The 25,331-nt window shown below is 29.7% G+C and overlaps 4 protein-coding genes across 4 annotated transcripts; 2 read left to right on the top strand and 2 right to left on the bottom strand.

The window, feature by feature from the left end:
• Positions 1-4,871: 4,871 nt before the first annotated feature.
• Positions 4,872-6,036, bottom strand: LOC125064343. The gene is made up of 4 exons (XM_047671333.1): positions 6,022-6,036; positions 5,807-5,946; positions 5,412-5,751; positions 4,872-5,211 (listed from the first exon to the last, which is right to left on the bottom strand). Exons 1-4 carry the CDS (start codon positions 6,034-6,036, stop codon positions 5,140-5,142), a joined length of 567 nt encoding a protein of 188 aa, XP_047527289.1. The 3' UTR covers positions 4,872-5,139.
• Positions 6,037-13,374: 7,338 nt separating this feature from the next.
• LOC125064344 (endocuticle structural glycoprotein SgAbd-5-like) lies at positions 13,375-14,513 on the bottom strand. The gene is made up of 3 exons (XM_047671334.1): positions 14,505-14,513; positions 14,225-14,355; positions 13,375-13,858 (listed from the first exon to the last, which is right to left on the bottom strand). Exons 1-3 carry the CDS (start codon positions 14,511-14,513, stop codon positions 13,630-13,632), a joined length of 369 nt encoding a protein of 122 aa, XP_047527290.1. The 3' UTR covers positions 13,375-13,629.
• Positions 14,514-15,315: 802 nt separating this feature from the next.
• On the top strand, positions 15,316-16,368 carry LOC125064006 (flexible cuticle protein 12-like). The gene is made up of 3 exons (XM_047670769.1): positions 15,316-15,375; positions 15,787-15,896; positions 16,107-16,368. The coding sequence occupies exons 1-3, from the start codon at positions 15,367-15,369 to the stop codon at positions 16,306-16,308; spliced, it is 321 nt and encodes a 106-aa protein (XP_047526725.1). The 5' UTR covers positions 15,316-15,366; the 3' UTR covers positions 16,309-16,368.
• A 5,125-nt stretch (positions 16,369-21,493) lies between these two features.
• Positions 21,494-22,572, top strand: LOC125064005 (flexible cuticle protein 12-like). Its single transcript, XM_047670768.1, has 3 exons — positions 21,494-21,561; positions 21,992-22,101; positions 22,311-22,572. Exons 1-3 carry the CDS (start codon positions 21,553-21,555, stop codon positions 22,510-22,512), a joined length of 321 nt encoding a protein of 106 aa, XP_047526724.1. The 5' UTR covers positions 21,494-21,552; the 3' UTR covers positions 22,513-22,572.
• Positions 22,573-25,331: the final 2,759 nt, after the last annotated feature.

A 25,331-nucleotide genomic window follows, 5' to 3' on the forward strand; every position in this document is an offset into this window, starting at 1 on the left:
AGTCATATATTAGATAGTATATGATGCTGCTTGTACAAACCTACACTGGTGAGCTTCAGCCAATCCGTAAGAATTAAAAGAATCCGGATTGAATCGAATCTTACTCAAAAATACATATTATAATTTCATTTTTTAGTTTCGAAATTGTTTGCTTTTGTCCATTGTTCTTAAAGCAAATGCATATGTGGTACATATTGATAAATTAGAACAAAAATATATATGTATATTTGTATTGGAAAGAGGCTATAGTGTCGACTTCCTTCATTTATTGCTAACGAAAGTGTTGTATTGGTGATATCACGTACGAACTAATGTATTGTAGTGTAAATAATACATTTATACATAAAATAAGCTCGCGTAAATTTACAATATTCTTTAAAAGAAATATACCAATTGTCTTTCGATAACAAATTTTACGAATGATGTAGAGAGTGATAAATAAAATGTTATCAAAATTCGCTTATCATTTCACATTTAAATGGGAGTGTGCAAACACTGCAAGAAAAAGGTGTTGGTGGACTTTACGACCGGCCGCCTGTCTGTCTGACACTAATATTGTACTCGGGACAGCTTTTACTGATGGGTCAGTTTCTTGCCAATATAATAGATGTAGTTGCGCGGCTTACGATACTGAAATGTTTAGATAAGTGGCTCTATATAATATATAAAATATTATAAATGCGAATGTGAGTTTGTTCGAGTTTGGTAAGTCGTAAGCGTAACATTTGTTACACCAATAAAAAAAAATTGTAAAAAATATATTAACTCGTGTACAAGTTCGTATGTATACAACAATTTAGTTGGATTTTATAGTGTATTTTTAACAGTACAAAAAATCTGGGTATGTGTATAATTTTAATTTTTGGTTCTATTTTTTACTATTAAAGCCTTAAATGGTACCTAATGTTAGTAATAGTTTGTATATATTTAAGGACTTGATGTTAATAATTCTTATGTAAATAAAGCACTATGAAATATTTAATTTCTATAATTTTATCATTAAGTAAATGTGTCAGTGGGTTTTAAATCAAATTATATTGTTAGTAGTTTACGACTGCGAGCTACGTAACCCTATTTAACGCGTGTTTCAAAACGCATTTAACCGGTTTTAACATTTCACGCAGATTCGAATCATGCAAAACAAATACGACGTTTAGGATTCTGGTTTATATGTATGCGTATTTTTAATTTGATTATTGTTATTTAAGAAGTAATATTTTATTATAATAATTAAATATTACTTAGTATAATCATTATATTTTTTAAATAATATCTCAAAATACACACACACATACAAATTACTAATCTATCAGAGTTTTAATACTATTATTATTATGCTGTTATATTATTTATTTATATAGGGTCTATTTTATCAGTTTCGTTAAATGGTATAGTGTCGTGCCCCGTTGATTCAGTCACAAGTTTGTTCTGGTCCCGAAGTCTGTTTTTCTGTCGGAAGTAATTCTGAGTATCTGAATAGCTTGGAATTCATATTTTAGAATTTATTTTTTACACTCCTGTATGAACCCGTCTTACCACCATTTTCTACTTACTTCCTTCCAGACCTATCTTTGGATATCTTTGAAACTTCTCATTGGATTAAAAATGAGTGAATAGAATGGATGAATGGATTAAATCTGTGTTTGTGCACACAACACTAATAATATATTAATAATATCACCCATCCATTTGACTATTCTCCGTTGAAAGCGGTCGCTGTAGCGTAAATCGGTTAGGATTTAGTTCAAGTAATGAGCATGTTTGAATTGTACGTACCTTTAGTCAGTTGGACGCTGCTTTGTTATAGGTAGCATTTGAATCAATTATTTATGCAATAGATTAAGTTATATGTAATAAAAGTTCATCGATATATCTTATTTTTTTCTTTGAATTGCCTTTAGTATTTTAATTATGTTAATTAGTATGAGCATAATATGTCATTTAATATTGCAAATAGTCAGCCAATATATCAAGGCAAGTAAAAAAATGGAAATTACTTAAAAATAATTTGTAATCACAGTTTATCTTCAAATCTACTAGTATCTAACTTTATAAAATAAAAAAATGATGTTTTAAAGTATTTTAATTTATACGTGCCTGTAAAATATTACAAGCAATTACTGGATTGAAAGCATATTGGTTTAATTTATACAAGGCTAAGAATCATTTTAAAATCATAATTTGAAAGAACCTTTTCTTATTTTAATTGTACTTAACATGTAACTACATATATATACTTTAACTTATAACCATATATAATAAAAAAACTTTTAAAAAAATAGTTTTAATCGGTGTATTTTGACATCATGCCTTTAGGAAGGAATTAATACACATCAACACAAAATTGCTTTCTTTAGTTGTTTTCTTTAGTAAGTAAAGATATTTAAAATCAATGTGCATTATGTTCATATATAATACATATTATTTATTTTTTTGTATTTCGAACTTTCGAAGATGATTTACGAAAACAAATTACGAATTTCTTTAAAATAAACATATTAAAAATAGAAGACTGTCATACAACCATATAAAAGGATACAAACAACAATTTTGATCTGAAATTTTAATGGTGTAATGTCCGGTAATAAGTACAAATAATTTAGAGATACAAAATACAAAGTGCACGCAAAAAACCTAAACATTATTTTTTATTTTTTAATTCATGCTACGTAACATTAATATGGACAGCATCTAGAATAATTTAAATATACAATGTAACTTAATTTATTAGCTGAACAATAATTAATTTTACTCACCATTGCATCCAATAATTGATGGAACGAAATTCGTTTCACTTCTTGTGAATTAATTTCAATAGATTGAATTACAAGATGTTTTTTTCACAATTAATAATCGTAAGTAAAATAAGTAAAGGTAACAGAACGAAAAATATATTATTATCTAGAATATTGAATATTTTTATAATATTTCAGATATTATTTAGTGTTTTTATTGTGCAAACCAATAATTATGTATTCGCTGATGAAAACTTAAATGAAAATAAAACACTGTTGATCAGGTTGGTTTTCTGTTACATAAAAATCTCAAATATTATATATAATAATATTATATTAATATATATGTTTATATATAGTAATTAAACAAAGTGATAAACGTTGAAAGTTAGCAGCTCCCAAATCTTACCATGTAGACTGTAGTGGTAGCAGTTCAAAAAGTTGTATTGAGAAGGTCTCATCTAAACATAAGAGTATCTTTCAATATTATCATTTATGTATGTATGTATATTTAAATATTTATAACAACGTCAATACTTTTATTATAACGTCAATTTTTAAACATATATACTAAATGTTATAAAATATATAAATATTTTATAACATTTAGTATTATACAAAGAAATAAGTAAATTTATTATAATAACAATATTATTGAAATAAAATTCATTAAATTCTGTAACAAAAATCATTGAATTTCAAAATGGCGTTGTCTTTATAATTCTTTAATCTTACAGTATCGCGTGTGTTATCTTAAAGATATTAGTCAGTATATTATTGAATGTTTGCGTACAATATACTCGTACATAAGGATATTTAAATTCAATATTTTAAGAGTTCATGCATATCTAAATGCCTCGAAAGGGTACTGTACTCCCTGTTATTTAGTGTTATATGAAAGTGTAAAAGGTTTCTTACTTTATTCACTTAAGGTATTGACGTTACAGTAAACATATTATATTTCATGGAAACCCATTTCGAATTTTGAAGGTAGGATTAAATTTTTTATCAAAACCTATTGGTATTTAGAATTTCGTACTGTATCCGATGAAAATACGAGACACATAAAATTACTCTTTTTGTTCATCGACTTCAGCCTATTTTGGACAGCGTTTAAGTTAAACGATTGTTTAAATTGTTATTTATATGTCCTTGAATCAATCAAGAATTACTACATAGAGAATAAACGTAATCCAATTTTGTATACACAAATATAGATGTTTTTATTTGAAACTAGATAATTGAAACTACTAAAAAGATAATTTGACCTTGACTTGACTGGTTTATTTTACTAGCAAGAAAGCGTAGTGGGACAATTAATTAATTAAAACAATAAAAATGTCTTGGTTGTATCCATATTTGCTTATGTAGTCACTGTCATTGTCAGAAATATAACTCAAAATTTAATAAAAAAAAAAAACTGCAAACCGTTACACGTAACAAATTATTTCCCATTAGATAAAAAACTCGGCTTCGCTCGAGTAAAATAAATACTTAACACTTAACTAATACAGTTTATCATTTCTTAATAATTTATTGTGTATAAGTTTCCATTGGTTTAGTTCAGGGGTGGTTTAGTTCACGAAATTATTATTTGGAACATTTATTTGAATTCAAACATTTATATCGAAATATCACAATTATTCGAATTTTGCGTATACATGTTGTCAACCAAAAAGTCAATGTTTTTTAACGATCTGTAATTGTGGATAGGTTTCTAACGGGTCTATCGTAGACCTGTACGAAACCTACACGAACTGCACGAATATAGATTTAGCTTTGTAGCCTGTAGCCGTAAAATATATGAGTGACATATGGGTAATTCTTGGCTATGGGGATTTTACACGCGGTATCTGTATTTTCCAAAAAATATTTTTATAGAACTCGAACTCGAACTCGAACTCGCTATTTAATAATAATATTTCTCTTATATTTAAATATATTTTATTATAAACGTACTTTATACATCTTACAACATATAAACTTAGTCTATTAATAAAAAAAAAAAACAGTTTTTAATATATTATGAAAAACATAAATATAATTATGTAAGAATATATTAGAAATTTTTGTTTATAATATAGAGTTATCTTAATAAATATATTTTTTGTTATAGAAATAGCACATTTAAACCAATAGTTAATGGAACAAAATACAAATTGATGAACTCCAAGCGGAGGTCTGTATTGATCTTGAAAGGTGACAATGCTTTAAGAACACAGAAAGTAACTAGTTTGTTGTATAAGGACTATGACGATAAAGGAAATATCTTAAACACTCACGCTATGTATGATCTACGAGATGTGGTGACATTCTTTGAAATATTTCTTGATACTGAAATTTGCCATGAAAAATGTTCAAGCGAACCAGTTCAAACATAAAATTTATTTAAATTTCGAAATAATTATCCCAGAAATGATGCTATCACTGCTGGTGGAAGATCCGATAACCTAAACGATAATTCTTCAGTAGTTACCTATAATAAAATCAAAATAATATATTATTAAAGATATACTTTACAATTTTTAATTATGTTTTTATTAAATTTACTCAGGATAATTATCTGTGTCCTTTTTATACGTATTTAACTTTAAGAAATATTATTTCAAGATTGCTTATTTGCTTTCTTTAGGAGTTACCCGGGGATATATTTCGTATTTACAATAATATACTTACATCTTGTTCTTCAGTTGTAGTTATTGTATTATCGTTTTCGTAGTAAGTAGTATATTCTGTATTTATCTCACTACCAGTACTAGTTTCCGTGTTAAATACAATGAAATCGTTATCAATAATATTTTTGCTTTTAGGATTTGTAGTCGTTACTTTATAAATTTTATCTTCAGATATATTTTTCGATGATTGGTCAGCGTTTACGTGAAGGGAATCCTGCTTTTCGTTATTGCTAAAATCTGAGCGTTCATTCTCCTTAATTACAGGAAAAGAAAAGGGCATGCGATTCATTTGTTTATTATCGTTATCCTTATTTAAGTTTAGACCTAAAACTGGAAAATACCTGGAAATACTTAATGTGTATTTGTTTAAACCTTAAAGATTTTTTAAATACTTACGGTTTAAAATCAAAAATGGGTTTAAAATTAGTCAAACATCTCGTTATATAGGGCCAATTGCACGAAGATTCTTTTTTCGGCGTTCGATTAGGAAAACATGATAAACTATTAGCAAGCAATATCAAACCTACAAAGTATATCTGAAACCATAATAAAAGTTAAATACATCCACGAATGCAGTAAAAAATTAAAGGTAAATATATACATTTACTTACCATTTTAAACGTCATAATGCGTAAAAGTTCCTTTTACGAAAGTAATTACGTATTTTTAGTAGTTAATCAATATATCGGTTTATCATAAATAAATATCAAACTAAAGTAATCAAAGCTACCTAGAAAACGTTGTAGCAGTTCAGTGGAATCTAAATATATGAATATAACAATAATTTAAATTGAGTAGTCGTGATTTCTTGAATCCAAATTGCTCTCGGAAACGATTACAGATACTTTATGTAGAGTTCCACAACAAGCGATAAATAATGTTTAATAATGTTGACGAAAAAACAAAAAAAAACACGTTTATTATTTAGTTTACCATTAACGTTATAAAATATGCCTCATTCTATATTAAAACTTTTTACTTAGTTTGTTTCCTCTGAAAATTAAAAATAAAATAAGTTCGAGGCAGTAGTAGATATATATCAAATCAAAATATTCTGTATTGATGTAGGCTCATTAAAATACTTTTAAATTATCATGTTAGTGTGTTGAATTAAATGTATAACTAACACCGGTTCGGTATTTACTCAGTATTACCACCTAAAGTGGTAGAAAATTATATGAAAGAGTATGTCAGTAAAGTGATTATTTTTTGTATATCCTGCCTAGAAATCAATTAATACTAAGTTCCCACATTTTTATCTTTAATATAATATTGTATTTAGTAACATGTCTTTTTATCAAGGTTTTTTACACAAGCTTCAAATTATTTAATAGGCCAGGTTAATCTTAATTTTATGTTATGTGAAGGATATATTGACATATGTTTTAGATTCCATATTGGCAACAATTGGTAATATTACTGACCGTAATTATTATTATTTTTTCGTATTATTTGGTTACCTATTGGTTTTTAAAACCAGTAAAATATTTGAACAGTTTGATGTTTTTACGATATGAATCGATGTCAGTCGGTCATTTCCAAATATTTTGTTTTAAGTAATATATTATATTATTTTTGAACCTTTGAACTTCAGTATCCTTTCTTAACAGACTTTCAGTATCACAGTCACTTACACTTGAATCTAACTCTAATACTACTTGAACTATTGGTACAACAATAAGCTCCTCATCTATGGTATATTTTAATGTATCATGATTCGGACTGTCTGAATTTAAATTATTTTTTATTTGACCTTATTGGTTATTGTTAATTCTGTTATTACTTTCACTACTGTTACTATTTTCTCCCGCACGTGATTTGTCAGCTGAATAGATAAGCTTTGGACGTTTACATATTTCAGAGCTGATAGCCTCATCAATACTCGTTTGCTTTCAACCGATGGGAATCTGAAAAAAAATGATAACTTAAGCAATGACATTTTTATTAGACATGGGCCGAATGTGGATTAACCGAATACGAAATTCGGATGAACTTCGTTTCAATTTCACCGGAGTTTTTCAAGAGCGACATGTCGTGCAGTACAAGTAAACTTCAACTTAAAATGAGATAAAAATTAAATTATCTTTTCTGCATATTCATTAAATTTCGCTTCACCAAACAAAATCTACCAGCGGAGCGGTTATTTAGTATGGGCAAGGATTTTTTCAAATAGATTTTTATATAAGATAAAATACATTTAATGAATTTTAATGTAAGTAAACAAAACACTTTGCCAACCTTGCCTTACAGTGGCGGGTAATGGATTGGGGTTTTTCAATGTTAATGTCATTAGAATTAATAAAATGTTTTGTACAAACATAAGTACGATGTTTTATTTTTTAAACTATTAAAGCGGTTCTTCGTGATAAAATAATCCACTTCAAACACTTTTTTTGTCAATTTGCGGTTTTATAATAGGCTTATACTGGTTGTCGGACGTACAAGAAGAATGCACAATGTGTAGTGGGCATAATGGCATTTATTTTGTACGGTATTTTTTTAGATCTTCAAAGGAAACAGCACAAAATGCTAAGCAGCACTCCTAGCAGAGTCTATAAAAACAATATATAAGAGACCACTGTAAAATTTTGATACAATATTTTGATGCTTGTCTCTTAAAGTTATAATTATTATATAATAGTCTGATTAAACCCAGACGGTCTTTGTGCAAGCCCGTCTGGGTAGGTACCACCCACTCATCAGATATTCTACTGCCAAATAACAGTACACTGTATTGTTGTGTTCCGGATAGAAGGATGAGTGAGCCAGTGTAATCACAGGCACAAGGGACATAACATCTTAGTTCCCAAGGTTGGTGGCGCATAGGTGATGTAAGGAATGGTTAATATTTCTTACAGCGCCTATGTCTATGGGCGGTGGTGACCACTTACCATCAGGTGCCATAAAAAAAAAAACCTTAATCATAATTAATATATATACTAAAAAAAAGATGAAATATTTTTTGTTTTTCAGAAATTTTATTTGATAAAGTTATTACTATAATTTGATAAAGCTACATTATTTTTATTTTTAGGAAGAATTTAATTATCAGTTGTTTTTTACAGTATCATCATAGTGAAATTTTTTCTACATCTATTTTATTAAGAAATACATACCATGTCGAAGAAGGAAAAGGAAATCCATTTTCAAACTCAAATTCAAATTCCCGGTCGCGGTAGTGCGAACGATGCATATTTTGTTAATTATTACATCGAATGTTTTGTGACGTCAGTTATAAATTACTTCCTTATTATTATTTTTTGATGCCTATATACACTACCGGAAATTAGAATAAGCTTACTATTTCTGGGGGTATAACATGTTAATAACATTTTAAAACAATTGGAAATATGTATAATATAGGTACCTAATTCTTATTTCCCAATCATATAAAGCAAGTAACCTATGCCAGATAAAAAATATAAAACTATATATTTTCTATGTTGGAGTATTGAACCTTAAATATTGACGTTTAATATAAAAATCGAGACATCTACCCATAGCAGTATTACACGCTAACCTACCCTAGCATGTCTACTAGATTGATAAATTTATTGAAAACTCAATAACTTGTTTTGCTTAACTGATATTTTAATCGATATTGATTGTACTCTTGAGAATTAAGAGATTAAGACTAGACGACAGGTAGTAAATTTTGAATCAAGGTATATAATTGTTCTAACAACGTACGGAACCACCTCATAAAAAAAGATGCTGTCTTTATTACTCACCTCCGTGAGTTGTGCTTTAAGTGTATAATATTACTATTATTATTGTACTTATTGCATTTTTTATAGTTTTTATATTATATAAATAACGATTAGCAAGAATGCATCAGACAAATGTATTTTATTGTCCCGTCAAATTTTTTTATATTACTTTCCTGTATATTTGTATTCATTACTATTTATACTAATTTAAGGATATATACAAGATTAAAATATTTCTTCATATTTTCATTTCGGTGTAGTAAATTCTAGTTAAAATTATAATAATTGCTTAAGTTATTAAAAAATACGTTTAAGATAATTTATTTTCTGAGAATTTATGCATACGTGTATTTATATAAATAATTCCAAAACTCAAATTTCGAAAAATTATCGGAAACTAGGAGTTATTAGTTTACCTTTCCTCCTCGTGTCCATATTATCATGTTACCGTTTCTTTCGAAAAGATCGATATTATTGTGAATATACAAAATATTGTTGTATACATATTGTGAAGCAACTGTAAGTTTACCCATTCTATTTAAAACATCCCGAACGGAGTTCAAGCTCCAAGATTATAAATAGATCTAAAGGCTCTTTTTTGCAGTATGAAAATACTTTTAAATGCCGTAAGACATAATGCTATGAAATTCACCGAAGTATACTATAAGTATAATCGAGCAGTATCAACATCAGTTAGTTGTCTAACTTTTCTAACCGAGTATGCTGCGGAGATAAGATACGAGAACAGCTGACAAAAATATTTATTCCTACTTGAAATGTAAAATTTAGTACACCAAATATGCACGATGTACTTATTAATTGGGAATCGATGGATTCAGTGGAGTCTAAGTTGCAATGGGTCCCCCATATTAACGGATTGACGTGGAGACTAAGCTCTGCGACATTAGCGGTAAAAAAAAGGTTACTTACCGATGTGAATACGGCTCGCTCAGTATATTTAAGTTACTTTCACAGTAATAAGTAATGTTATGCTTTGGGGTAACGTAGCCACTATCTAAACGACATTTGCGCTGCAGAAAAGTACCCAAGCAATCCTTGAGGCATACATTTAAAGAAATCAAAATATTAACTATTGGTTCTCAATATTTATTCTGTAATGTTATATACCTAAAAGTATTAATGGTTTTATAAGTAAATGTGATACTCATAGCATTCAACTGCATAGAGTCAGTAACAATAGTTCTACAACAGGATCCCAGAGAGCGTTCCAAAAGCCTCTGTTGCAATTTAAAAAAATTTGTTAAAGAACGCTTGTGTGTGAAAGGTTATTATACTATTAGTGAATTCATGGTTGATGGCACATATTGAATTAAACGATCGCCTCCTGCCTATATCTTTTAATATTGAATATTTGTATATAATAAAATTGACAAAAACAATGATCCGCTGAGATTCATTCACCGATTCTTCTTAAGTCTGGGTATTTTCTTTTCCAACCCAGTGGTAGTATTTAATTTGACAATTAATAAGTATAATGCTTCTATATTAAGTAAAGAAATTTCATTTGATTTTAACTAAGATATAAGTGAGATCTAGGCAATACATTGATGTGCAATCAACAGTTTGATGATCTGCATTTTTAAACAAAAAATAAATAAGTGTATAAAAAAAATTAATTAAATTTTATTCAAATCAATTTAAAAATCAAATATGTTAATTTTAACGGAGTAATATGATATTGTTATTGGTGTAACGATCTCTTAGTTCGTTCACATTTTTGTCGATTACGAAAGCGTATCTCTCGGCCGACAGGACGCACCAAGCGGGACATATGGTTCAAACGGTATCTTCCACTTTCCATTTGAAGTATACCTAATTTTACTCCGCGTTTTAAGGCCCTGAAAAGTTATTAAAAAATATTTTTTTATCATACTGAGTAAACTTTACCAACTTTAAACTCAAGGCTAATGAGAAATTTTCAACAGAAAACTCAAATAACTTTTTTAAGGTTAGCCGGAGTTGGAATCCGGGAATCTACAAGCTTATAAACTATCCACAAGACCGCCGAAGCGGGTTAAGATATATTATATATGCTATTATTCTTATAATAGTTATAGTGTTTATTGTTTCCATATCCATCCATATCATATTAAATTTCAATTAAAATTTATGTATTATTCAAATAAACATACGCTATTTTTGTCAATTAAATTAATTGGTCGTACCTTGAGATTTTCCGACTTATTTTATTATCTTTAATGTTGTATTCCAATTTAATGAATTTTACAATTGTTCGAGTCGTCCAACCTGTATTCTTCATCATTTTTTTTATTGCCGCTAAGACCATTTCTCCAGTATTTATCTTTGATGTCTTCCCCATTGTTATCTATAAAAAATATAAATTTAAACCAAGTTGAGTAGCGAATTTCAATTAAAATACGGACTTACATTATATAGAATTGTTAAATATTGTTTAAATAATATAGTATAAATCCTTACTTAATTTTTATTGCAACGCTAAACATACCGGCGATCTCTGAAAATCTGATTCCACTTTTGACATGTGTAAACGTCAGGAAGTGTCATATTGTAACAATAAAATGACATTTGTTATTAATCACACATGACTCAATGAACACTCCTGAATACCTAATTCTATCGATAACGTAAGTACTCTTTATTTACAGGCATATAGGTACCTACTAATAACACATGATATTACCTTACATATGTCCTTTTCTGACCGAAAGTTTTATATACTTAAATTAATTATCAGGTCTTCTGATTTAAGATATTAGTACTTCTGATTTAATACACTACGTATTTATAAGTATATGTATCTCAGCTAACTTTTTCTAAACGTTGCATGGATTTTATGTGGTTTTCACTAATAGAAAAAAGAGCGATATAAAAACTTGACGGAATGACAGTGTTTTATCAAAAAACAGTTTTTTGTACGATTTCAACTCAGGCTATGCCTTACGTGACATTTCAAAACAATGTACCTACTTACTAAAAAAATGTTACAAAGATAAGCCTTTTTAATTTTTTTTTCTCTGTAGGTATAAAAGCCTGTGAAAGCATATATCTATCTTATATATCTTCTAAGGAACACTCATAATAACTTTTTTTTTATCTATAACAGATTAACAAAAAAACTACAAGTTTTTTCCGGAAACATTTACTCAAATTAATTATAATGCTTATTCAAATAAATATGTTCGATCCCTTGGGCATTTAATAGCATTAGTATTAGCATAAGCAGTCTGTAAATTTTCCCACTGCTGGGCTAAAGGCCTCCTCTCGCTTTGAGGAGAAGGTTTGGAGCATATTCCACCACGCTGCTCCAATGTGGGTTGGCGGAATACACATGTGGCAGTATTTCGTTGAAATTAGACACATGCAGGTTTCCTCACGATGTTTTCCTTCACCGCCGAGCACGAGATGAATTATAAACACAAATTAAGCACATGAAAATTAAGTGGTGCCTACCTGGGTTTGAACCCGAAATCATCGGTTAAGATGCACGCGTTCTAACCACTGGGCCATCTCCGCTCTCTAACCACTGGGCCATCTCGGCTACCTTGGGCATTTAATATAGATTAAAATTGACTTTACACTATATCATTTGAATTCATACTTTAAAGGATATAATCGATTCGAAAGTACATGTAACCAAAAAAATCTTTCGTTGTGAAACCGTTGGTCGGATGACTAGCTGTAATAATAAAATCTTGACCTTGGCAAAAATTAACAAATATTTAAATGTACAAGCCGTGGACAAATTTTTATCTATGTTTCATATAATATAACGACTTCAACAAAAGTTTGTTTTTTTACATATTTTTTATATTATTCATTTATAACCTATATTAAGTAATAATAAACGATAAAACAAATGTACCTCATGAATGTTTTCTTTCTTTATAAACAATTGCACCCATGTGAAGTCAAGGCGAATCGCTAGTTTTCTAATAAACTATGACCTTGCTTTATTTAATGACAAAAATCACTCGAATATATATAATAAATATATATTTTTAATCATATTCCGAAGGCAAATTATGGCTATTGATGCTCAAGGACAGAGATTTATTTCTAATAACTATAGGATCTATAATGTAAGTTTATACTTTATCATTTTAATTACAATATCCCTTTTCACATACGCCGAGCGTCAACTAAAGCCAATCATAAGTATGGGCAATGTCATATTATGTCTTTGATTGTAAACGTAAAATACTTTGATAACAAAGTAGGTATGTAAAATTAAGTAAGAATTCTGTATAAATAAGTATAACACGAATAGTTTAAACATCGAATCAAGCTTAAAGGTTAAGTATATACCGCTGCTTTGCCCACGTATATATCACGTGATCGCATCTAAATTGTATCCTTTGCATGGAAAATAATAAAAATTTGTGAGTGACGTTAGTAAATGAGGCAGATATTTTTATAGACTGTTTATTGTAATCCACGTATAAATACTTCGGAGCTATTAAAATATTTATATCATTTCAATAGCTCCGTTTTTGATTACCAAGCAATTTATTGGTTCAGTAAAGCCTTTATTACTGCAATAGGTACAGGGCCACCTGGTCCTTGTTCAACCATTGGTTGGAAGCCTTTATCGTCGGCTATGTATAAGACAGTTTTAGAAACGCCATCGGGGTCAACCCAGCTGTAGGATCCTCTTACTGCAATGAATTCGTTTTCAGCGCCAGCATTCCTTAGTTCCCCTTGTTCATCCCTCTTAGTGCCATCGCTTAGTTCAAAGCTGTAAAAATTGTTTTGAATAATACTTATGTTATATAAATTTGAAAGAAGTTTTAATTGAATCGGGATATTTTTATGTTTAAAGATATTTTTACATTAATAATCACTTACTTATTATTGTTTTTCTTTATGTTATAAGTGGCAAACGAGCAGGAGGCTCACCTGATGGAAAGTGACTACCACTACCCATGCCGGCCGGCCTTTAAGGAAGGAGTTCACTCTTTTCAACTACCTACTTACAAGGTTCCTAAGTCGTATCGGTTCGGAAAAAATAGTAAAGTTCGGTGTAATGTGAAGGTTAAAATATCTTACAGCGTCAATAGTATCTTAAAGTATATAAGTTATATGAACTATAATATGTACTTACTTGTAATTATAGTTTCCAAGTCCATCGTTATCCGAGTCATACTGCACAATTTGGATTCCTTGAGGGCTTGAGACAGCTCGTTGTGCTGGAGGTGCTGCTGCTGCTATTGCAGCACAGACGAGGATCACCAACTAATTATAATAAGACTAAAAATTTTTAAAGTTTTATACTTCTAAAAAGTTGTTACCAAGTTTTACGTTAAATTATGTTTTGTACAGCTATTGACTTTCTACACAAATTCTGTTAATCTATTATTATCAAATGGAAATAACCTACTCACCGTCTTCATGATTAGTTTTATTATTAAATGTTTACGTGTGCCGTTCTGTTATAAAACGTGTTTGTTCATTAAGTAATCAAATGTTTTATACTTACCGAAATATTATATTACGTAATAATAGTTGTCATTGGAGTAACATCTTTTCAATTATTTGTGAGACCACTTCGATACGAAGGTTAACTTTGAATGTTTGTGGCGTTTATCTAGAGAATATAGCTTTATTACTAACAGTTTTTAAAACGGGATATTTACCATGTTTTTTATTTTTATTTGGTGGAGCTCGATATTTTGATATTATCTTCGAATGTCTTGTTCACGAGACCACTCCACTCCACCAAATAAAAAAAAAAACATGGTAAATATCCCGTTTTAAATACTGTTAGTAATAAAAATAACCATGTTAATTTAAAATCTAATATAGCTTTACTTTGAACGTATACAATAGTTTAAGAACTATTCCCAATTTGTCAATAACATATATTTAAAAAAATCTTTATGATAATAATAATTAATTAGCGCAAAAAGCAATTGTTACAAAAGTAAACTTATATATTATTTATTACTTTGATGGCATAATAATTCAATGAATATTTTAAACAGCTTTTCGGTGTGATGCTGTATAATTATAAAGTGAATCTCCTTCTAATTAATGTTGATCAATATACAGGTCATGCTAGTTTTCATTGATTCACATATTAGTAGATAAAATCTGATATTTTAAGGATTTTTTTAGTCTTCATTATAATTGATGGCATTTATAAACAAGTTTTTTTTAATTATATATACATTTTTCGACAATATAAATAGCGAAAAAAATAAAATATTTTACTTTGTCTTGAATACTAGAAGCATCACCAGCACAATGAAATTGGTAAGTATTTTTTTATTATTGTATATATTTATTATATTTACAATAATAAAAGAATAAGAATATATAAGAATGGCTTTTATTATATTTGAATATCTATAATAATAACACCTGCCTCATTGCCGAGCTTATAAAGCTGTAGATCTCAAGGTCTTGGAATCAAATATCGCACAGTTTGGCAGACCAATATAATTAGGTTTTTCTTCAGAGATTTTTTAAGGCTGGTCTTTTTCATTGTCATCATCATCTCGCTTTGGCATTATATTCAATTTTGAGCATGAGCCAAGAAAGAGTACGCCTGCACTTGCGTGTATATTTTTAATTATAATACATTCAAAAGTATCTAATATAGTATTTAATAATTTATATCAGGAAGATATTGTTATCTATCAACATCTTGTTTTTTTTCTTTAGTTTGTCGTCTTATGTTTCGTGGCTGTTGCCTGCGCAGCTCCCCCTTATGAAGGCGCTCAGGTCCTTCGCTACGAAAACGATAACATTGGAATTGGAAGCTACAGACATGCGTGAGTACCTTTTTTATAGTACATATTTTTTATTTTTATATGTAAATTTAATACTTTTAAAGAATAATTTGTTTTAATTTCCCTTAATGATTCATTATGACGCTACTGTATAAAATGAATATACATATGTTTATTAACTGTTTTTGTTAAATTATCAGAATTAGCTTTAAATATCTCGATTAAAAATTTGTGTGATTTATTTTGTTACAGTTTTGAACAATCTGACGGAACACAACAGGAAGCAGTCGGTGAGCTAAAGAATGGTGAAACTGTGGTAGTCAGGGGATCATACTCATGGAACGCTCCCGATGGTTTAAGATATGTCGTTACATACGAAGCTGATGAACTAGGATACCGCTCAACCATCGACAAACAAGGCGTAGCCAATACTAAATACACATCCGTTGTCTAATTTCCGTACTGATCCATCGATTTTATGTTAACTTGCGAAATAAAATATTAAATAAGAAAATATTTCTTTTTTTTCGTACAGTTTTGTTGACTTGAAACTTCGGCAATAAAATGAAAGTAATCAAAATTGAGTTTATTATGTGAAATCAATTAAGAAAAAAAATAATTTGTGATGACTCACTGAATAGTCAGGTTCGTTAGAAAGGTTGTTATTTTTTTGCACATGGAAGCAAGCGCAAAAGATTCCATGGCCCTCCCATGGACAGAGAGGATATGTAGTTAAAGAGGATACTAGTTTATATTTGAAAGATTGGCACACTCGATGCTATTGAGTTCTTTGAGCGTTAACTACGAGTAAATTGTGTTTACCAGCGAGAAAAAAGAGTAATCAATCTTTACTTTCCAACGTCTTCAAGCAGTTGATATGGTTTATTTATTATTAAAATCAGCATCAGACTTATTATTATATTTTTTTCTTATAAGCTACCAAACGTACATCTTCTTCCAATTAGTAATCTGACCTTTATAAAAACTAATAATATCCGTGTAGCCAATAAATACAAACTAGTTTCTTGCTGATTATCAATATGCGATACGATATTGTTTATTTTATTTGTGCGTGTAAAATTCATTGCATAAAGGTAATGTATTCTTGATGGGTCCGTGACCGAAAGGACGATTTAACTTTGAAATTATGAAGAATTAACGATATAAATATTATTTGTCCCGCTAATAAAAAATATTACTAAAAATTGTATAAGTCCGTCAATTTTAATTAATAAGAAAAAGTCTCGTACTACCTTCTACTAAGTTATGTCAACTGCTTATTTTTATAGAGGATTATTATTCAATGATTGTTACTACTATGCTAGTCTTCAAAATTTAATGGAGTCTGTTATCTCAACCGTACCGATCAATCTATGTGACATTGGCGAAATAATCTGTGCCCTGTCGGCACAACTAAAATCCATTACACTAAGAATTGAATTGAATTATTATTCAATGATTAACTGATAGACGCCGGCGATTCGTCAGGCGTGCTCTCAGCATCCAGACTTTAAGTACCAAGGTTCATGTTGTACTTGAAAACCTGAGAGTATGACATACATTTTTTGGCGAATGCGCTTATTGGTTAACGCATACTCAGGAATATACATTATATAGATTCATTACGATTACAAAGGAAAAGTTGAAAGATGAGAAAGTAGAGAAAATAAAACTTGGAAAATAAATATAGTTCGCCTGTACTTTTAAAAGCAAAATACTATTTTACGAGAAGCTGTTGAGGAAGAAATGTTATATTATACTATCAATTTATAATTTCGTTATATATTTAAGTAATTGCTCATTTGGTCCTAGATTGTTTTTGACTCAGCATTATTTAACAGAAAACTTAACTCCTAAAATAATACTGATAAAAAATCCCCTTTGTTTTTAGGAGTTTCTTTATAAATTACGTGTCTTGTTTCTATAACATATTACATGTTCTTATTTGAACTCTAAAAATATATCTTTAAAATTTAAGTTAATATTACTGTAGTTAAATTGTAAAGTTTCAAATAAATATTAGTATAACATAAATACATCATATTCCGACAAGGCTTTATGGTTATTAAGAGTTATCTAGTCCAATTTTAATATACATTAACAGCCTGTAAATTTCCCACTGCTGGGCTAAGGCCTCTCTCTTTCTTTAAGCAAGGTGCAAAGCTCTTCCTTTGAGGAAAAGGTTTGGAGTATATTCCACCACGCTGCTCAAATGCGGGTTGGTAAAATACACATGTGGCAGAATTTTGTTGAAATTAGACACACGCGGGTTTCCTCACTATGGTTTCCCGCATCGCCGAGCACGAGATGAATTATAAACACAAATGAAGCAAATAAAAGTTCAGTGTAGTATAAAAATTATCGGTTAAGATGCACGTGTTCTAACCACTGGGCCATCTCAGCTCAGTCCAGTTTTATGTAATGCCAATGACAGTTCTGTTGATCATGTACCTTGACAGAGGTATGAACCCATTACCGATAGTCTCGTTGAGTTAGTTCTGAGATATTTGAGTCTAATCACGTAGTTACACAAGCATATGTTAATAATCACAAACACAACTTAAACGAAAACACACACTTGGAAGAATACATATGTAACCCTTATTCATACGCTAGTATACTGTATTATTAAAAAACTAGTACGAGGATTACAATGAAACTTATATAAATAAATCTTCATACTAATGTTTTAAATCTTCTCTTCGCCCTCTTAGTACAATTCAATATTATTACCATAATGCTGGTTTACTTAAATCATAGAAAATAGATATTCAAAAATATGTTTTTTTATCTCAATGCACTTGCATTATACAATTTTTTCAATGGAACGAAAAGTATAGTTAGTAAAAAAGTATAAAATATAAAGCATACAGAAAGTCTTGTCCCAACAATATAGTATAGCAGATGAAGTTGACAAAACAAGGGTAAATAAAGACAAAAATTACACTAATTATTTTTCATTTATTTATTGAATTTATTTAACTAATGAAATCGTCAAAGAAAACCCGCACGCAAATATTATAATATTGTATATTAAGTACGACAAAGTTTTGATCGAATAGGGTATTTTATATTTTTTGTGGTATTTTTACATTATTGCTTTAATTTATGGGCAGGCTCAGTTTTAATGTAAATAATTATAATATTAAAAATATGCAGAGATCTGCAGTGCTATTAGATTTACTGTAAGAACTTATATCACATATTATGTTGAAAACCGACGGTTATTTCGATAGAGGTATTCTTATATTTTATAATAAAATGAATCTTGTCAATATCACTTTCAGACATTTAACAATCGTTGTCCGTTGTGGGTCCTGAGTAAAAATTATTATTATTGGGTATCCGCAATGTTGAAAAAGAGCATACGTGATTTCGCTTTTTTTAATCGAAAGTTCAACATCTATAAACCCGTATCTGACATTTTTGTGAAAAATCTTCATACTTCACCCTAATGTTTTAAATATTCCCTTCGCCCTCTTAGTACAATTTAATATTATAACCAAAATGCTGGTATACTTAAATCATAGCTGAGCCTAAAGGTCAAATACTGGTCTCTGCAGTTTGCTGATGGTTCGAATATCAACGTTATGCTTGATAAATTTCATGAACTGCTAGAAGTTATAACAAAAAAAATTGTAGAACCTAAAGCAAAGTGAATATTAAATAAAAAAAATGATGTGATTGCAAAAACATGCACTAATTTATCCGAAAATTAGAAATTTCAAGCTGAAAAAGATCTGGATCATTGTTGGAACAAGGGTTCTGCTCCTGAAAGTATTTATCCTTTGTTTGTTAAACGTTGTGGCATTGACTGCCACTGTTTTCAATGTTTAATCGTTCACCCAGAGAAGGTGACAGAGACGTGTCCCAGACAAATGGAAAAATGCACGAATCATGCCTGTTTTCAAAAAAGGCGACGAAATTAATGTCACAAACTACCGACTGATATCCAACCTTTAATGTTTTCCTAAGCTTTTCAAATGTATAAAATCATTTTATATTTCAATAGTTTAAGAAAAGTAATATTCTAATAGTTTAGGCTTAAACTTATTGAGGATAAATTATGAATGCCATGAACGCTAGTAATTAATATGTATGTCTGTTTTTATTGGTTTACTTTAATGTATTGAATTTATTGTATTGTTAGTGTATATAATCATGAATAAATAAATAAATAAAGAAAATTATTTTACTTAAAATATATAAAAAATTCACCTAATTCCAACACTTCAGATTCTTACAAGTTACACGCAAAAATCAGAAGAACTAAAAAAATACTGTAAGAATATTCATCTTTTTCTTACAGTCGTTTAGTCCTCATATCAAAGAATATGTCAAATATAACCTGTAATACTTACTTGTATTAATAGTTGCCAAGTCCATCGCTCTATGAATCAAATTCCTCAATTTGGACTTCCTGAGGTTTTGAGGCAGCGTGCCGTACTGGAGTTGTTGCTGCTGCTATTGCAGCACAAACAAGGATGACCAACTGATTATAATAAGGCCTTAAAAGGCTCTTTAACAATTTTTAAATTAAGATAAAATCACGCCACTGGATAAAAGGGAAGTAATCTGAGTAGGTTAGAGATTTCGGTGGTGAGTACCACCTTCATTATGAGAGATATTTTAAATGTTTCCGTTTGCCGTTCGGTTATGTAATGTTTCTAGATTAAGCTTATCAAATGTTTTATAATTATCGAAATATAAGATTTTAAATTAGCCGAGATGGCCCAGTGGTTAGAACGCGTGCATCTTAACCGATGATTTCGGGTTCAAACCCAGGCAGGCACCACTGAAATTTCATGTGCTTAATTTGTGTTTATAATTCATCTCGTGCTCGGCGGTGAAAGAAAACATCGTGAGGAAACCTGCATGTGTCTAATTTCAACGAAATTCAGCCACATGTGTATTCCGCCAACCCGCATTGGAGCAGCGTGGTGGAATATGCTCCAAACCTTCTCCTCAAAGGGAGAGGAGGCCTTTATCCCAGCAGTGGGACATTTACGGGCTGCTTATGTACTTATGTTATGTAAGGTTTTAAATTAACATGGTTATTTTTATTACTAACGAATTTAAAACGGGATATTTACCATGTTTTTTATTATTATTTGGAGCTCGATATTACGACATTATCTACGAATGTCTTGTTCACAAGACTGAAGTAAGTAATTATCGAAATATTTTAATGCGGCACAAATGTTTTCATTGGAGCCTCATTAAATGTTTTGTGTGACCGCTTCGATACAAAGGTTAAACTTTGGACGTTTGTGGCATTATGGTTAGTCTTTTGTAATATTTTTTACTTACGCAATATGAAAATAAAAACAATTTTACAATTTCTCATTACTTTAAAACGAATAAGAAAAATAATTTAAATTTGGCACAAAATATATATTAACATAATAAATCAATGAATATTTAAAATCACTGTACCAGTTGAATATTGTATAATTATTAAGTGAATCTTCTTCTAACTAATGTAGATTAATGTACAGGTCAAACTAGTTTTCTTTGATTCAGATATTATTATGCTTGGCTTTGACATTTAAAGGATTTTTTTCTCCAGTTTTAGTTTTTAAATTGATGACATATATAAATAAGTATTTTTGTTATATATACATAATTCGACAATATAAATAGCGACGGAAATAAAATATTTTACTTTGTCGTGAATACGTGAAGCATCTCCAACAAAATGAAATTGGTGATTTATTTTTTATTCGTGTTTTCATTTAGAAAAGTACATAATAATTAGACACTTACATTTTACCTGCCATTACGGCCTTATAAGGATACTGAGGTCCCAAGGTCCTAGGGTCAAATCTTTTACGATCTGGCAGATCAATTATTAGGTTTTTCTGGCAAGAAGTTGGCAATGTTTAAGCTTTAAGTGTTTCCTCGCTCTTGACATACAACGCTTGTATCGTAACTAGTTTCGTATTTGTTATCTTTCAGATCATAACAGATTGCCATCTCATTATATAATGAGAGTGTGAGAATATAGAGTTGAGGTCACCTATGTTTTGTTAAATTTGAATGATAATATATCCTAAGAAATATGCTATTCTCCGTGAAGATTCGATTAGTAAGGTCGGAAATCATCAATTAAATATTGGTCTCTTTCTTTTCTTTAGTTTGTCGTCTTATGTTTCGTGGCTGTTGCCTGCGCAGCTCCCCCTTATGAAGGCGCTCAGGTCCTTCGCTACGAAAACGATAACATTGGAATTGGAAGCTACAGATATGTGTGAGTACCTTTTTTATAGTATATATTTTTTATTTTTATATGTAAATTTAATAATTTTAAAGAATAATTTGTTTTATTTTCCCTTAATGATTCATTATGACGCTACTGTATAAAATGAATATACATATGTTTATTAACTGTTTTTGTTAAATTATCTGAATTAGCTTTAAATATCTCGATTAAAAATTTGTGTGATTATTTTGTTACAGAGTTGAACAATCTGACGGAACACAACAGGAAGCAGTCGGTGAGCTAAAGAATGGTGAAGCTGTGGTAGTCAAGGGATCATACTCATGGAACGCTCCCGATGGTTTAAGATATGTCGTTACATACGAAGCTGATGAACTAGGATACCGCTCAACCATCGACAAACAAGGCGTAGCCAATACTAAATACACTTCCGTTGCCTAATTTCCGTACTGATCCGTTGATATGATGTTAACTAGCGAAATAAAATATTGAATAAGAAAATATTTGTCTTTTTTTTCGTACTTATAAAAAAGTTTAGTCATTTCAATGAACTGATGAAATCCAAAATATTATATAATATTTTATGGGCAATAAAGGAAGTCCTATATTGAAAATAAAGTATCAACTTATTTAATTGTAGTTAAGTTTGATTTAAGAATATGTTTATGTGGGACAGACTCTGTAATTACGAAAAACAACTTCGAATAGGAGGTTTGCAGAAGAATTCAGCTAGGCGCGACAGAATTTTATTGAAACTTCATTAAGTCACTTTCTTGCCCATCCCATAAGTTTATAATCAATGCGTTATGAAATATGGAGCCGAGACGTAACCGCTTACGGTACGTTGTGGTATGTTTTGACGATCACTGATCAGCAAACTTGGGTAGTGTAATGTGTTATTTCTAGCCTGTTCAAGAAGTTGACTGGGTTTATTTTAATTTTACAAATTAGGATCAATATTTTATAACGTATTGTTTTCATACGAGCTGCCGCATGAAGAGCCTCTTTCTATAAGTAATTGACCTTTTATAAAAAAGATCCGTGTTAGCTGCAGCCAATGCAAATATAATACTGTTAATGGTATTGGTAATTGACTAGATTACATACCACCTATTGCTGAACATTTACGATGTTTCCGAGCTGTGTTTGTGTGTTAACAGTACAGTGTTAACGTGACTTTGAGCGCCACCACACCAGAATTTGGAAATTATGGTTTTAAAAAACCGGCTATGTGCGAGTCGGTATAGCGCACGCAAGATTTCGTGACATTACCAATAAAGACGGCAAAAAAATGTCTATGTATCGATAATATTGTATCGGAGCCCCACTTAAATATTTATTTTATTCCGTTTTACCCTTTGAGTACGGAACCTAAAAACAGATTACACGCATGCTTCTTAAAATTTTTTTACAGAACGAAAATGGATTTGCGCTATACATTAAATTTATCAGCTAGATACATAGGTACATACATTAGTCAGTTTTTTTTTAAATAATTTTTGGGTTTGGCAACCTGGTATCTTGTTCAGGATAGTTACCACATTTATAGCTTCCCTTCTTTCAATATACTCCAGGAATGGTCATTCAATTCAAATGAGTTATAAAATAGTTCAACGACGATATAACTGATTAAGTAACAGAACATTAGCATTTAAGTAACTTAATTAATATTAATAGAAAACAAGTATAGGATTTTTATGACAAGCTACATAAATTAATATTGCTTCATATTAAATAATCCTGAATAAGTTATAGTGGGGTGACGTCATCACACATCAGAGGCTGTTCTGCCCACGCACCAGTAAATTTTATGGCCTATGTATATCCTATATAATTTTATAGGCCTATCACATCGTTCCTCAAAATTAGGTATTTACGCACGACGAAGATTCGATCGGGACCCTAAGTTTACGACACAGTAACTATCGTTGTGACTTAGCAATCTTGATATTTTTTCTATTATTATTTTTTTCTAAAAATAAATAAAAATATTGTTAATTATGATAAGCTATTAAGGAATTCTCAAAATTCACATTTTTATTTTATTTCGATAATATTTTTTAGAATGATTCATTTGTATTAGCTATTTCCTTTGGTTTTAGTATTTTTTAAAAACTTTTGGTAGTAATAATAATAGTATTTTAAAGAAAAATATATTTTGATTGAAATTAAACCTTTATTTACTTTTGAAATTGAACACATAAAAAATAATTAAAAACATACATTACTTAGTGGCACAGATCTAGCTTTTCAAGAATCGATAATTTGGGGAAGCATACAATCAAGATAAAATCGTGTTAATTTCGGTTTCCCAAAAATTATCATCTTTGTGAACCCTAACTACTTTTACAGGAAAATCCGAACCGGTCCACAATGCAAATAAGCATATATTTCTATCTGCTATCTGAAGCTGCCCCTGGACTTGGTAAAACCAATCGTGTTTTTTATTCATACTGAACTCACCTAGATGTTTTTTTTTGAAGCATTTGCTTTTTTCCATTGCATAGTAAAGGTGTTGAATGTATGAATATGTTATTTATGGGACTATGTGCCTTTTGCTCAAATGTTATTGTACCGCTTGCTGTTGAAATACTAACAACTTGTTTTATTGCCTCTATTAGTGACAGGAGAGTTGGTTCGTAAAATAAATATTGTACGTAGTCATGATTTACGTAATATATTTCTTAGGATGGTCGCAATTTTAAATAACGATATTCTTCCAGATTCATTTAATAGCACTATTTTCAAATTTATTTTACCCACTAATCCGTGTTTCACAATATATCCCGTATTCTCCAAATCCCTATAATTCTCATTATTTTAAAAAAACCATTATAACAAAACACTGTCGCCGCGTTTGATTTGCCATTCTTTTTCTTACCGGCCAGTATCAGACATTCGGCTTCGTGAAAAATACCGGCTAGTATCAGCCAGTATTAATCGTGAAAAATTAAAATATTACATTACAACATATTCTAAAAATAGTCAATCGACATATTATTAATTAAATTATTCTAATAAATTATAGTCATACAATGTGTAAAAATATAACTCTAACAGCTCGACCTTCCTGTTGACTACGAGTATAGAGAATCAGTTTAAAATATCAGTAAATATGTACTTAGGAAATAAAAAATACAAAAACTTAATTAAGCTTCATACAAATAATACTGGATATTATGGCAATATTTTGAACCGTGCAATATCTTTTTAATTACATATATATGCTAGTTTTATTAACATAATCGTCTCGATTGACA

Source organism: Vanessa atalanta, chromosome 5 (assembly GCF_905147765.1).
Source record: "Vanessa atalanta chromosome 5, ilVanAtal1.2, whole genome shotgun sequence".
In the NCBI taxonomy this organism is placed as follows: Eukaryota; Metazoa; Arthropoda; class Insecta; order Lepidoptera; family Nymphalidae; genus Vanessa; species Vanessa atalanta.